General features: G+C 39.1%; 1 protein-coding gene across 1 annotated transcript in view; it reads left to right on the top strand.

Annotated features, from left to right (window-relative positions):
* Window positions 1-387: 387 nt before the first annotated feature.
* The window catches only part of DPF3 (double PHD fingers 3), an 81,783-nt gene continuing 65,842 nt past the window's right edge, over window positions 388-16,328 (top strand). The window contains exon 1 of the mRNA XM_021711409.1: window positions 388-542. Coding sequence (XP_021567084.1) covers window positions 518-542 — 25 coding nt within the window. The 5' untranslated portion in view covers window positions 388-517. The remainder of the gene's footprint in view (window positions 543-16,328) is intronic.

Raw genomic sequence — 16,328 nt, 5'->3', positions numbered from 1 at the left:
TGGTGTGGACTCCTCCAGAGTGCTGTGGCTGTGACCTCTGAGGAACAGTGTGGCTACTGGGGGTTCTAGAAGCCGGATGTCCTTCGGGTCCCTGCAGAAGGGCCTTGCAGGACCACGTCCTTTCTGGAGCGGGACCGCATACTGTCTAGGACCCGGATTTGTCTCTTACTGGTGGTTTACTCTTGGGGCCCTCAGTGCCTTACTAGAGAGTTTTCGAGTTACCCGGTGGGCTTGGGGTGGGAGGTGCAACAGTTGGAGAGAGACCAGACATTGAGCTGCCTTCCGCTGGCCTTGGTGCTCACCTCTGTCTTCAGACAGCAGAGCCTTGGGAGGAGGGTGGAGACGTCCACCTGTCCTCACCTTCCCCTCTTGTCTCTACAGGCTGGGGGACCAGTTCTACAGGGAAGCCATCGAGCATTGCCGGAGCTACAACTCAAGGCTGTGCGCTGAGCGCAGCGTGCGCCTCCCCTTCCTGGACTCGCAGACCGGGGTGGCTCAGAGCAACTGCTACATCTGGATGGAGAAGAGGCACCGAGGCCCAGGTGAGCACCGGGAGTGCGCACGCGCTGGCGACCAGTGTGCCGGGAGGCGGCGGGCGAGGAGGGGCCGGCTGCAGGGACCTCTGCGTCCCTTCGAGATGCTCAGCCTCCGCCCTCCCCCCCCCGCTCCTGGCGGGGGTCCCGAGGGTATCACTGGATGGGCACTGCAGCCACGTGGCGGGGCGGAGAAGGAGGCCTCGAGACGTGGTTCCCGAGGAGGCAAGACGAGGGCGCGGCGCGTCTCCATTTCCCCTTTGGGTGCCTGTTACAGGCTGGAAAGCCGCATTCGTTCGGCGGAGGCTGTACCTTGTTCAGACCTCACATTACTACATGTGAGCAGTAATGGTACTAGCCGCTTGGGGTTTTGTCTGGATTAAGTGAAGATTTTTGGTAAAAGCTCACAACATGCGTTCCACACACAGTGGGTGTGTGCGCCCTGGGTGCTGGCAGTGACTATGACATCACCACTGCTGTGACACCAGCTTCAGGGGATGGGCGAGGGGTCTTCGCTTGAAGAGGCAACTACAACTACAAATACCAGGGCTGCCAAAAAGTGTATTCACATTTTAAGTGATGTTCGCCATGATCAGAAGTGTCTGGACACTAGTGGTAACCACTTTGAGTAACTCTTGTAATTGCAGAAGTCAAACATGACTTGTACTCATCTTTTGTTATTGGTATAGATTGAGTATTGCAATTTTAATACATTTTTTCTTTCTTAAAATGCATATACTTTTTTTTAGTGCCCTCTGTATATCCATCTCTATGTGGATACATTTCTTTCTTTTTTCTTTTTCTTTTTTTATAAAAAATGGTGTTTTTATTCTTACATGTTTAAACTTCAGTCACTTTCAAAGTAATCTCCATTTGATGCAATACACCCTTCGAGATGCTTTTTCCATTGCTTAAAACAGTTTTTTTTTTTTTGGAGTTGGAGTCTCACTCCGTCACCCAGACTGGAGTGCAGTGGCCGCTCTCAGCCACTGCAGCCTCAATCTGCTGGGCTCCGGCGATCTGTCTGCCTCAGCCTTCCAAGTAGCTGGAACTATAGGCGCGCTCTACCACACCCGGCTAATTTTTTATTTATTGTGGAGATGAGGTCTCGCCAAGTTGCAGTTTTTGAACTCATCAATTTGGATACTTTTAGTGCTTCTGCCGTTTTTTGTTTTGCTTCTACCACATCAACAAAATGTTTCCCTCTGAGGACTTTTTTCATCTGGGGAAGCAGGAAAAAGTTGCTTCAGGGGAGATTACGTGAATAGGAGGGTGGGGCATGGGGGTTATGATGTTTTTGGTCAAAAACTGCTGAACACTCAGCATGGTGTGGGCAGGTACTCTGGTAAATTACCCATCATAAAATAGTCAAATGGGTCGAAAGAATCTCCAAAAAGAAAATTCACTGAGGCGAAATGCAGTCTCTCACAACAATGCTAGCTAGTACACTGATGCCGATGGGGTCCTAGAACACTTACCTAGTGGGAGAAGCCTGTACTACAAGGGATCCATCCTTCTCTATGCTATGCAGATACATTTCTAAAGACTTTTCATCTTGAGAAATTTCACACCCATGTAAAGATGGAGACAGTAGTAAAACAAGCCTCTATGTAGTCCAGCCTCAACAATGGCGAACTCATGGCCAATTTCCTTGCGTTTAAACTCACCCCATTCTTCTCCTGACCTCAGATTATGTTGCTGCCAATCCAAGACAGTACAGTGTTTCATCTGTAATTTTTTTGTTCTGTATCGCTACACAGTAAGAACTTAGAAACAGACTCATAACCACCATCAAAGCTCAAAGAAATAACTAGATTTTAATATCATGAAGTTCTTGGTCAACATTCATTCCTTTGTAGTTTAAATCAGGATTCAAATGGGATCCTACAATTGGTGGATATCTTTCATTTTTATTTTTTGAGTCAGAGTCTCACTCCAGGCTGGAGTGCAGTGGTGCGATCATAGCTCACTGCAGCCTTGACCTCCAGGGCTCAGGTGATCCTTCTGCCTCAGCCTCTTGAGTAGCTGGAATTACAGGCATGTGCCACCACGCCTGCTAATGTTTTGATTTATTGTGAAGGTGAGGTCTCGTTATGTTGCCCAGGCTGGTCACAAACTTCTGGACTCAAACAGTTCTCTCACCTCAGCCTCCCAAAGTGCTGAGATTTTAGGCATGAGCTGCTGTCTTTTAAAATCTGTGGGTTTCTCTCTGTCTCTGTCTCTTTCCTCCTTGCGTGTTATTTGTTGGAGACACTAGATGGTTTGTACCGTAGGATTTCCCAGGATCTGGGCTTACTGGCTGTAGCCTGGTGGCATTATTCCTGTGAACTGGTAGTTAGGTCTACAGACTTACTCAGGCTCAGCTTTTGGCAAGAGTGACTCCTGTGTGGAGGTGGCACTTTCATTTGGAGGCTCAGACTGCCCCAGGTGATGACTGTCTGGATTCCTCATTCCACTAAAGGTTGCAACAAGGCAATATTCAGTGTGAGGCTGTCATTTATGTCTTCATTTCTGAACTTTGCTACTTCCTTAAAGAAAAATATCCTTTCCTTAAAATTAGGGTTATTATGAGGCATGGTTCACATACAAAAGGCAAGGTAAATGAGTTTTTGCTTTATTTACTGGTTTTCAAAAAATGAGTTGGTTCCCTGGCACTCTCCAAAGGCAGTCAACAGTTATGTTTTGAGTGCCATCGTGAACTCACAGATTTAAACATATTTGCTGTACCTCAACTGCGGCAACCTTATCCTCATGGCTGTATGTGTTGTCTGGCCATTGGGGTTCTGACTGGTGCTGGTGCTCTGACCTAAGTCCAGGAGTCTTTGCAGCTCCCTGCATGTCAGGACAGAACACTCCAGGCTCATCGGGGGCACGTCTTGTCCCAGGCCTGGGATCGACTCTTTCTCTGGAAATCCAGAACCTTTTTGTAGGAAAACGAGTTAGAGACCACTGTCTAGGGGTGTCTGTTGCTCCTGGGCTGGTCCTTGTTGTCTCTAGGCCTTCACAGTAAAGTAGGATGTGTTCTTTTCTTTCTCCTTTTAAGAGAAACTACATTATGAAATGATGCCGATGTATCCTACTCAGTTAAATGTTAAAGTTTTTGCTTACCTACCTTAATTATGTGTCTCCTTTCTTCCACATCAAAACCATCCTGGTTATTAACGATCCTGACATCACCTGCTTGCTTTACCCCACCACACACACAGTATTGGAATAATAGTACACTAACAACAACAGAATGCCTGGCAGAAGTTTAAGGTTTTTTTCCTTCTATTTTTTTTTTCAATTCTTTTTATCCTTGGGGATATTCCTTTAGGGATGTGGAGTCAAAATTCCTGTGCTTTACAGTCACTTGAAATAGCTCTTCTATGTGGCTGTGCCACCAACTCAAGACACAGCTGGATTTATTTGTTTAATTTTGCTTTTACTTATCAGGGATTTTTTTTTGGGGGGTGGGATTCATATTATTTCTTCTTTTTAAAATTAACTTTTTATTTTAAAATAATGGTATACCTACTGGAAGTTATAAACAAAATATAGAGAGCTCCCTTACACTCTTCACTCACTGTTCCCCAAGATGGACACATCTTACAATGTCAGCACCAGAAAACCGATGTTAGTAACATGTGTATGGAGCTCTGTGCCATTTTATCACATGCATAGATATGTGTAACCAACACCACAATCAAGAATCAGAACTATTTTACCACCACAAAGAACTACTCCTTTAGAGTCACACTCACTCCCACACCATTTAAATCCCTCTACCCTCCCCTAGTTATAATATGGTTGTCTTAAACACTTCCTCTACAGGCATTGAAAGCCACACCAGACAGTGTTAGAATTTTTTGCTTTAAACATAAAACATAATTTAGAAAACCTAAGAGAGGTGTTTATTGTATTTACCCATGTTTTTATTCCTTCATTGCACTTTTTTCTTACCTGATGTTCTGAAATTTATCTTTTCTGATGAAGTGCTTTCTTTAGGCATTCTTTCAGAATAAATCTGCTAAAATGAAAACTAATTTCTTAGTTTTCCTTCATCAGAGATTGCCTTGATTTTGCCTTTATTTCTGAAGAATATTTTTGCTGGATATAAAATTCCAGGTTGACAGTCCTTTTATTTTAGCACTTGGAAAAAGATTTTGCCCCTTCCTTATAATGGTTTGTGATGATAGATCTACTGTCATTCAAATGGTTCTTTCTGTGGAAGTTAGGTACCATTTCTCTCTCATTGCTTTCAAGACTTTTTTCTCTGTCTTTAGTTTTTGGAAATTTTATTTTGATGTATCTTGGAATAGATTTCTTTGGGTTTATTCTGTTTGAGTTTACTCAGCTTCTTTAAATGTGTAGGATTATTTTTTTTGCTGAATTTGGGAAAATTTCAGCCATTATTTCTTTGAATACAACTTCACCCTCTTTCCCCTTTCCTTCTGGGACTTCAACAGCACCAATGATAGACCTCTTATTATAGTCCCACATATCCCTGAAACCATGTTCACTTTGTAAAAAAAAATCTATTTCCCTTGTTGCCCAGCTTGTGGGATTTCTACATTTCTGTCTTCAAGTTCACTGCTGCTTTATTATATAATCTGCATTCTGCTTTGATCCCATTCATTGAGATTTATTTTGTCCTTTTTGGTTATTATTATTACTATTATTTTTAATCAATATTTTTTATTATGATATTGTGGGGTGCAGTTAAGGGTTAGGTATACAAATATGCTGGTTATTATTTTTTTTAGGTTCTCAGATTTCTGTTTGGTTCATCTTTATGCTTTCTTTTTCTTTGCTGAGACTTTAAATTTTATCCTTTGTTTCACATGTTTTAAACTATTGAAACATTTTTGTGATAGATGCTTTCAAATTCTTGTAAGATAATTTAACATTTGTATTGTTTTGTAGTTGACATTTATGTCCTTTCTTATTTAAATTGAGATTTTCCAGTTCTTCATATGGATTGTGATATTTTGGTCATTATAAGACTCTAGATGTCATTTAAATCTCTGATTTTAGCATACTAGTCAGGGAGGGAAGGTGCCATGCTAGTGGGGGAGGGAAGTGCCCCTTGCTACTGTCAGTCAGGTGTGGAAATTCAGGTTCTTCACTCGGCTTCTGTTGGCATTCAGTAAGGGAAGGGCATCTGGCTGTTCAGGAAGTAGTTCAGGCTCTCCATTCAGCCTCCACTGATGGACTCCTGGTTGGAAGGAAGAAGGCCTCCATTGACACTATGAGGTGCCAGCTCCTCATGCGGCCTCTGACACTAACCCAGCAAAGACATTGGGATTACTGGCTGTCTTACTCAGCTGCCCCTTTCCTGGTCCTTTGACTAAAGAGAGTCAGACTTTCTTCTTTTTTTTTTTTTGAGTTGGAGTCTCACCCCGTTGCCCAGACTGGAGTGCAGTGGCACGCTCTCGGCCACTGCAGCCTCGACCTGCTGGGCTCTGGCGATCCTTCCGCCTCAGCCTTCCAAGTAGCCAGAACTACAGGCGTGCGCTATCACGCTTGGCTAATTTTTTATTTATTGTAGAGACGAGGTCTCGCTAAGTTGCTCGGGAGAGTCTTGAACCCACCAGTTTAGGCAATCCACTCACCTTGCCCTCCCAAAGTGCTGAGATTATAGGCTGAGCCACCGAGTCCAGCCGAGAGCAGGACTTTCTTAGGGCTTTTTTGGTCTGCATTTATTGGTGTTTTGGGGTTAGCGGCTTTTCCAGAACCTAGTCCTGGGGCAGAAAAAAAAGCCCAGGGAGTTCTTTATCCTGTTGCTCCTCAGATCCCAGAGTCCAGTGGGTCTGCCTGGTTTCTTTCACCTTTCAGTTATAACTTATGTTTGGTATATGAATCGCATCCAGGCTATTAGTTTTACTTAGTGGGAGAAAGATGGAAAACTTTATCTACTCTGTCCTCGAAGTAGAAGTCCCTGAGTTACTTTTTCATTAAAAAATATTTTATAGCTTTATTGAAGTATAATTACATGCAATCAATTACACATATTTATATATTTTATTTTTTTACAGAAGCTTCTTTCACTGGGAAAATGCACATATTTAATATGTACAGTTTAATAAATGTTGACATGTAGACACCCGTGGAACCATCACCACAACTGAGATAAGGAACATATCCACGACCCCCCAAAGTTTCCTGTGTCTCTCTTAATCCTTTCTCCTGCCTTGCCCCTGTCTGTATCCTTCTTCACCTCCCTCTCCAGGATCTGCTGACTTGCTTTCTATACTGGAGTCATATGCTATGGACTCCCTTTTTTGGGGGGCAGGTAGTCTCTTTCATTGAGTTTAATTATTTTGAGATTCGTCCATGTTCTAGCATGTATCAATCTCTCATTCCTTTCATACTGAGTAGTATTTTATTGTATGGCTATGTCACAGTCTGTTGATCAATTCACCTTTTTATGGACATTTTTGCTTGTTTCTAGTTTTTTGGCAATTATAAATAAAGCTGCTGTAAACATTTGTGGACAAGTCTTAGTATGGACATTTGCTCTAATTTGTCCTGGGTAGACTGCCTAGGAGTAAAAGTGGCTATAAGTAAGGTGCAGGTTTAAATTTTTAAGGAACTGCCAAACTGTTTCCCAAAGTGGTTTTTCACCATTCTTCATTCACTCTACCAATGAGAAGAGTTCCGGTCTCTTCACATCCTTGCCAACACTTGGTATGGTCAGTTTAAAAATTATTTTTAGCCATTCTAATAGGTTTTTTTTTTGAGTTGGAGTCTCACTCTGTCGCCCAGACTGGAGTGCAGTGGCCGCTCTCGGCCACCGCAGCCTCGACCTGCTGGGCTCTGGCGATCCTTCCGCCTCAGCCTTCCAAGTAGCCAGAACTATAGGCGTGCGCTACCACGCCTGGCTGATTTTTTTGATTTATTGTAGAGATGAGGCCTTGCTGCCCAGGCGGGTCTTGAACCCACAGGCTCAGGCAATCCACTCACCTCAGCCTCCCAAGGGCGCAGGATTACAGGCTGAGTCACCGAGCCCGGCTTCTAATAGGTTTTAACTTGCTTCCCCCTAATTGATATTGATGTTGATCATCTTTACATGCACTTATTTGCCATCTGTAAGGGAAAACAATTTCTTTTCTATATTCACATTTGACACTTCTGTGACCAGGTGTGAGGTCTCCTGCACCCCGCAACAAGCAATTCTCTGCAGACACCAACTAGGTCCCATAATTTAAGTCAACTTTGACACTTACTCTCTGGCCATACCTCTGGGTTCCACAGGTTGAGGGTCAGTCCCAGTTGTCAGACATGCTTCTGACCAACTGACTGTAAACTGGAGGTTTGCACGACAGTGCCTTAGGTTCGATCATTTGCTAGGGTGGCTCACAGAACTCAGGAAAACTGCTCACTTACTAGATTACCAGTTTGTTACAAAGAACTCACCTCAGAAACAGTTGAGTGGAAGAAGTTCATAGGGCAGGGTATGTGGATAAGGGCATAGAGCTATGCCCTCTCTAGGGGTGCCAGCCTCCCAGGACCCCCACTTGGAGCTTTCTGAATTCTGTCTTTCTGAGTTTTCATAGAAGTTTCATTTTAAAGGAATGCTTGATTAAATCATTGACCAATTTGTTCTTTTATGAGTTGACTCAACCTCCAGTACCTCCTATCTCCCTGAAGATCGTGGGGGTTGGGGTAGGTATTTACAGTCTGCTAATAACATGGTTGGTTTCTCTGTCACTAATCCCCAATCATGAGCCTGCCCAGGAGCCTCCAGACAGCGGCATCTCATTAGCATACCAGGAGACACTTATCATTTGGCGATTCCAAGGGCTTTAAGAACTGTGTGCCAAAAAATGGGAACTGAGACCATAATGTGTATTTCTTGTTGTATCTCAATATCACATCATCCATGTATGCTCTTGGTAAAGAGTTAAAATCTTTTGTCCATTTTAAAATTGAGTTGTTTGCTTATTATTGAATTTTGATAGTTTTTTATATATATTCTAGATATAAGACCTTTATCCGTGACATATGCTTTGCAAATATTTTCTTCTAGCCTGTGGCTTGTATTTTCATTATCTTAACAGATATCTTAAAGAGCAGAAGGTTTTAATTTTGGTGAAATACAATTTATCAATTTGTTCTTTTATGAATTGTTCTTTTGATGTTATGTCTAAGAAATTATTGCCTAACACAAAGTCATAGTTTTCACTTATTTTTTTCCCTGGAAATTTAATTTTTTTAGAGTTTACATTTAATTCTATGATTCATTTTGAATTAATTTTGTATGTGGTTTGAGGTATGGATTAGTTAATTTTTTTGCAGATATGATATTCCATTGTTCCAACATAATTTGTGAAAAACTAGTATGTCTTCACTGAGTTGTCTTGTACCTTGGTCAAAAATTAGATGTCCACATGTATGTGCATCTCTTTCTGGATTCTCAGTTTTGTTTTATTGATCTCTTTGTCTATTTTTATACTCATCACACTATCTTGATTATTATAGTTTTATAATACATCTTGAAATCAGGTGGGGTTACCCCTCCAAATTTTTTCTTGTTTTTCTAGGTTATTTTGATTATTCTAGGTCCTTTGTACTTCTTTTTTGCAATTTGATTTAATTTAATTTTAAAGATGTGGGGTACAATTCAGGATTAGGTATACAAATGATCATTGTACAGGTAAAGTTTGGGCCTCCCTTTGGTCCCTACTTCACCTGGTTTGAGTCCTTTGTACTTCTATATGAATTTTACAATCACCTTGTCAATTTCTTAAAAAATATCTGCTGGAATTTTAATTTGGATTGTGTTGAATCTATAGATAGATCCATTTGAGGAAAGTTGACATTTCTCAATGTTGAGTCTTCCAACCCACGAATATGACATATCTATCCAATTATCAGTGTCTTCTTTGATTTTTAGTTTTCAGTGGATAGGTCTTCCATATTTTTGTCAGATTTTGTTCTAAGCACTTAATTTTTTAAAATGCTATTGTAAATTAGTTTTTAAAAATATAATTTCTGAATTTTCTTTGCTAGCATACAGAAATAAAATTGATTTTGTATATTCTTCTTGTATCCTGTAACCTTGCTAAACTCACTTATTGGTTCTAGTAACTTTCTGTAGGTTCCATATCACTTTCTACATAGTTGATAATGTTAGTGAATAAAGAAAATTTCTTTCTTTTCAGTATGAATAACTTTTATTTATTTTACTTTTCTCCTGAACTGACTGGACTGTCCAGTATAATGTTAAGGAAAGGTGGTGGGATTGAACAGCGTTCTTAATGTTGCTCCTGATCTTTTTTTTTTTTTTTTTGAGTTAGATTTCCACTCTGTTGCCCAGGCTGGAACACAGTGGCATGCTTATGGCCACCGAAGCCTCGACCTGCTGGGCTCAGGTGATTCTTCCGTCTCAGTCTTCCAAGTAGCTGGAACTACAGGCACGTGCCACCATGCCCAGCTAATTTTTATTTTATTTTATTTTATTTATTGTAGAGATGAGGTCTTGCCAAGTTACCTAGTCTGGTCTCGAACCCATGGGCTCAGGCAATCCTCTCACCTTAGCCTCCCAAAATGCTGGGATTATAGGTATGAGCCACCATGCCTGGCCTTTCTCCTGGTCTGAAGGAGAAAGAATTTTTTTTTATTATTAAATATGCTAATAGCTGTAGAATTTTTGTAGATATTCTTTATCATATAAAGGATGCTTCTTTCTATGTTTAGTTTGAGAGTTTTATCTGGAACAAATATTGGATTTTGTCAACTGATTTAATGTGCCTACTACTTGTTGATAATCATGTGGGTTTTCTTTTGTGGTTTGTTGATATGATGAGTTACATGGATTGATTTTTGAATGTTAAACTAACATTGCACTCCTAGGACAAACTCCAACAAGTATTATCTTTTAAATACATTGTTTGATTCATGTTGCTAGTGTTGTATTAGAGTGTTTGTACCTATATTTATGAGTGGTATTGGTCTATAGATTTCTTGTGATGCCATGTCTGGTTTGGGTATCAGAGTGATGCTGGCCTCTGGCCTCATATAATGAGTTGGAAAGTGTTTCTTCCTTTTCGGTTTTCTAAAACTTTATGTAGAATAGATATTCCTTCTTCCATATGTGTGTGTGTGTGCGTGTGTGTGTGTGTGTGTGTGTGTGTGTGTATAATGTTTTTTTTGTAGCATTTACCAGTGAATCCATCCAGACCTGGCAATTTCTTTGTGGGAATATTTTAAACTAGAAATTTAATTTCTTTCATAAATCTAGGGCTATTTCACCTTTGGTAGTATGCGACTGTCTATTCACCTTGGTTGTCAAAATTAGTTGCACAAAGTTGTTCATAATGTATTATCTTTTTCTCATATGTAGATCTGTGGTGGTATATCCTTTCATTCTTGATATTGGTAATTTGACTTTTCTTTTTGACCTGATCATTCTGACTAGAGGTTTATCAATTTTATTGATCTTCTCCAGGAAATAGTTTTTTGTAGAATTGGTTTTCTTAATTGTTTTTGGTGTTGTCTATTTTATAGTTTTCTGCTCTGATCTTTATTTTTTCTTGCTTCTTATTGCTTAAGTTGGAAACTCAGGTCATTGATCTGAGACCTTTTTTCTTTTCTACTACAGGCGTTTTCTAATATGATCTGTCAAAATCTGCTTTAGCCCCATTTTACAAATTTTGATATTTAATTTTAATTTTCATTCAGTTCAAAATATTCTCCTTTCTGGTTTATTCTTTGACTTGTGGATTATTTAGACATATATTAATTAGTTTCCAAACATCTGTGGCATTTTACAATGATGTGCTCATTATTATTCCTATTTAATTCCATATGACCAGGGTATACTTTGTATTATTTGAACCTTGTAAACTTTATTAAGACTTGTTTCATGGCCCCAGATATGGTCTATCTTGATAAATGTTCTCTTTGTTTTAGTAAAAAAATTTATATTTTGCTGTTGCTGGCTGGAAAGTTCTATAAATATCAATTAGTTCAAGTTGGTTGGTAGTGTTGTTCAAATCTTCTATATCCTTACTGATTTTTCTGCCTATGTGTTTTAGGCATTGAGAGAGGGGGTATTGAAGCTTCTGACTATAATTGTGAGTTTGTTTATATTTTCTTATAGTTCTTTTAGTTTTTATCTCAAATATATTTTCAAGCTCTGTTATAAATTACATACACACTTAGGATTGTTATTTCCTTTTAATAAATCGATCCCTTTGTTATTATGAAACAATCTTCTTTATCTTCATTAATATTATTTGCTCTGAAATCTACTTTGTATGATATTAATACAGTCACTCCAGTTCTCTTTTGATTAGGGTAAACAAGGCATATAGTTTTCTGTTCTTTTACTTTTGGTCTACTTGTGTCTTTATGATAAAAGTAGTTTATTTTATTTTATTTAAAGCAGAATATAGTTGTGGCTTGCTTTTTTACATGTTATCTGGCAATCTATCTTTTAACTGGATTATTTAGACAATGTATTTTTAATGTGATTGCTGTTCAGTTAAGTTTATTTATTTTCTGAGTCAGAGTCTCACTCTGTCGCCCAGGCTAGAGTGCAGTGGCACACTCATGGCCACTGCAACCTTGAACTACTGGGCTCAGGTGATCCTTCTGCCTTAACCTTCCATGTAGTTGGATCTACAGGCACCTGCCACCACGCCCAGCTAATATTTTTGATTTATTGTAGAGATGAAGTCTCATCAAGTTGCTCAGGCTGGTCTCTAACCCTTAGGTTCAGACAATCCTCTCACCTCGGCCTCCTAGAGTGCTGGGATTATAGGCATGAGCCACCACTCTCGGCCTTAGTTAAGTTTAAACAGGAAATATTTGTTTCCTTTTTATTCCATCTGTTTGTTCTGTTTTTCATCTTTTTCTGACTTCTTCTGGTTAACTGAATTTTTTGTTTCCATCTTATCTCTTTATTTTTGGCTTAGTAACTATAACTTTTGTTTTGTTATTTTAGTGATTGTTTAGTGTTTACAGTATGCACTTTTTTTTTTTTTTTGAGTTGGAGTCTCACTCTGTCACCCAAGCTGGAGTGCAGTGGCTGCTCCCGGCCACTGCAGCCTCGACCTGCTGGGCTCCGGCGATCCTTCCGCCTCAGCCTTCCGAGTAGCCGGAATTACAGGTGCGCTCTACCACGCCCGGCTGATTTTTTGATTTATTGTAGAGATGAGGTCTTGCTGCCCAGGCGGGTCTTGAACCTGTGGGCTCAGGCAATCCACTCACCTCAGCCTCCCAAAGGCGCGGGATTACAGGCTGAGCCACCAAGCCCGGCTATAGGATGCACTTTTAATTACAGTTAACTTTAAGAATAGTATCAAGTGATGCTATTCTACTTCTTAAATAGTATAAGAGCTCTACCCATAGTGTGGTGATAAACAGGATAATGCTCCTTCCGGCCCCTAGACAACCATATCCTACTCCATGGAAATCTGTGCATATATCACCTTATGTAGCAACAGAGACTTTGTAGATGTGACTAAGTTAAGGATTTTGAGTTGGCAAAGTTGTCTTGAACTATCCAAGTGGGCTCAGTGTAATCACAGGGAGGCAGGAGGGTCAGAATCAGAGCAGGAGACATGATGGTGGATGCAGAAGTCAGAGGGATGCAATGAAGGAGGGACTGTGTGCCAAGGAATGCAGGCAACCCCTAGAAGCCAAAAAAGTCAAGGAGGCAGAGTCTCCTGAAGTAATACAATTCTGCTAACAGTTTGATTTCAGCCCAGTGAGATCAATTTTGGACTTCTGATCTCCAGGATGGTAAGATAACAAATTTGTGTTGTTTTATGCTTCTAAGTTTGTGGTAATTTGTTATAGCAGAAATAGGAAATGAATACCAGTGTACTTCTGTTTTCCCCTACTGAACTTTGTGCAATTGTTATTATTCATTTTATTTTTACATATGTAAACCCCATACTAAATTGTCTTAATGTTTACATAGTTGATTATCTTTCAAAGCATTTTGCATAATAAGAAAAACATCTTGTGTAATTATTCATGTACTAAACCATTTCCAGTGTTCTTCATTCCATGGTGTAGATCCAGATATAGTCTGCCATCACTTCCCTTCTTCCTGAAGGACTTTGTCTTAGCATTTCTTAGAGTATGGGTCTGCTGCTGATGAGTTATTTCAGCTTTTGTATGTTTGATACTATCTGTGGTTTCCTCAATTCTTGAAAGCTATTTTTGCTGGGTATAGAATTCTAGTTTGACAAGGGTTTTTTTTTCCTGTACTGTCAGGATGTTAAAACACTCTTTTCTTACTTGCATTGTTTTTGATGAGAAATCATCCTGCTTTTGTATATGTAACATGTCTCCTTTCTCTGGCTGTTTTTGATATTTTCTCTTTCAGTGTTTCTGAGCAATTTTTATTATGATGTGCTTTACTATAGTTTTTTTTTCATGTTCTTGTACCTGGTTTTGTTGAGCTTCTAGGATCTATGGGTTTGTAGTTTTCATCAAGCTTCAGAAATTTCCAACCCTATTTCTACAAATATGATTCCCTCTTCCTCTTCAATGATACATATTTTAGGCTGTTTGAAATTGCCTCACAGCTTATTGGTGCTGTTCTTATTTTTTTATTCTCTTTTTTTCTTGTGGGTTTCATTTTAGATAGTTTCTGTTGATGTGTTTTCAAGTTCACTAATCTTTTATAATGTCTATTCTGACACTAATTCCATCTGTCTCATACATTGTACTTTGCATTTCTGGAAGTTAAATGAGTTTTTAAAAATATACACACTCTAAGGTTTTTTTCCTTAACCATTGTACGTGTAGCATACAAATAATAATGGGTTTAATATTTTTGCTATTAATTTTAACATCAGTTTCAGTTTTGGGTTGTTTTTAATTGATTGATTTTTCTCTTTTTTATAGGTCATATTTTCCAACTTTTTAATATATCTTGTAATTTCGGATTGGATGTCATACATTCTGAAATTTACCTTGCTGGATGCTGTGTATATTTTTATTTCTATAAATATTCTTAACCATTTTTTGGGGACACATTTATGTTATTTGGAAACAGTTTGATGCTTTCTTGTTTTGCTTTTAAGATTTGTTAGGAAGAGCTGAAGCAATACTTAATTTAGGGCTAAGTGGTCTCTAGAACTAGTAAATACTCTTATCTGTTTTCTACCCAGTACCCCATGAGGCTTTCCATGTTGGAACCAGGAACAGATGTTTCCCAGACCCCTGTGTGCCCAGGCACTGTTACTTCTAATCTTTTTGGGTGGTTCTTTTCCCAGTCTTAGGATAGTTTCCTCACCAGCATGCACTGATCAATACTAAACAATACCTTCTGTGGATCTCCACAGTTCTTTCTCTGTGGAGATCTCTTCCTCTTTTCTGTTTACTATTCTGTTCCTTGAATTTAAATCACTGTGGGTTCCTCATACTCTCAGCTCTTTCTCTTCAAGTTAGATTTAGGGAGTCTGCTGGCCTTCACCTGTACTCTTCCCTCCTGCACTATGATCTGGGAAACTCTTTCAAGACTGTAAGCTGGGACAATCATTGGGCTAATCTTGCTTGTTTTCAGTGTCTCAGGCACCAGTGTCCTTCAATGCTTGATGTGTAATGTCCTGAAAACTGGTTTCATTTTTTTCTCTCTCTTTTGGCTTCAGTTGTGAGCTTGGTCTTTATACTCCACCTAAGTCAGAAACAGATCTATACCTTTTATTTTAACTTAATTGTATCTTATTATTGTGTGACATATTTGCATGGTCCTAGAGTCAAATCTGTAAAGCATGGTGTGTTAAGACAAAGTCTAGCTCTAGCTCTATTTGTCCTGTTCCTTCCTTCTTACTATAGGTAACTCCTCCTTCCTGCTTCTCTTCTTGTTACTATATTTTGTTTATGTTCTAATTTTTTTTTTAGTTTTTGGTCTATTAAAAATACACCTATGCAAACTTAAAACAAATATATTTGTGTATGAATATGTGTGTATCCTTATTTGTTAAATAAACGATAGTATATTATACACAATACAATCATCCCTTTGTATCTGCTGGGGGTTGGTTCCAGGACCCCTGTGGATACCCAAATCCCCAAGTCTTCAAGTTCCTTATCTAAAATAGCATAGTATTTGCATAAAACCTATACACATTCTCCCATATACTTTGCATTGTCTCTGGATTACTTATAATAATACCAAATAGGATGTAATACCTAATAATAAGAATACCTAATAATACCTAATAGAATGTAAAAATACTGTATTTTTTAAAAAAGGTATTATTTTAAATTCCTGTATTATTATTTTTTATTGTTGCTATTTAAAAATGAATATTTTCAACACAGCTGGCTGAGTTCGTGGATGTGCAATCTATGGTTATGGAAGGGGCTCACTGTGTTCTCTACTTTGACATTTTCACTTAACAATGTATCCCGTTGCAGTATACGTTCCTCCATCTCTCTGTCTGCCTCTTTCTTTTAACAGCTTCATAATAGTCCATTGTGCATATATACTGTTGTTTATTTAATGAGGTCTCTACAGATAGTCATTTGGATTGTTTCCAAGTATAGACAATGCTACAGTGAATACATATTTTTATACTTTTGCATGTGAATCTGTGACACAGATTGCTGGAAGTGGAATTGCTGGGTCAAAGGGCAAATACATTTGTGGTTTTGCTAGGGATGCTAAGTTCTTTTTCACAGGGTCATGCTAGCTACACTCCTGCCAGCAGTAGATGAGAGTTTTGAGAATATTTACATTTATTTATTTTCATATTTGTAGAGATGGGGTCTTGTTATGTTATTCCTGGGCTTATGCAATCCTCTCACCTTGACATCCCAAAGCACTGGAATGACAGGCATTAGCCA

The sequence above is a fragment of the Carlito syrichta genome, unplaced genomic scaffold (genome assembly GCF_000164805.1).
Source record: "Carlito syrichta isolate Samal-C Ts95f unplaced genomic scaffold, Tarsius_syrichta-2.0.1 Scaffold83815, whole genome shotgun sequence".
NCBI classification, from domain to species: Eukaryota; Metazoa; Chordata; class Mammalia; order Primates; family Tarsiidae; genus Carlito; species Carlito syrichta.
The sequence above is the reverse complement of the archived record's forward strand: the minus strand, read 5'-3'. Positions and strand labels throughout refer to the sequence as shown.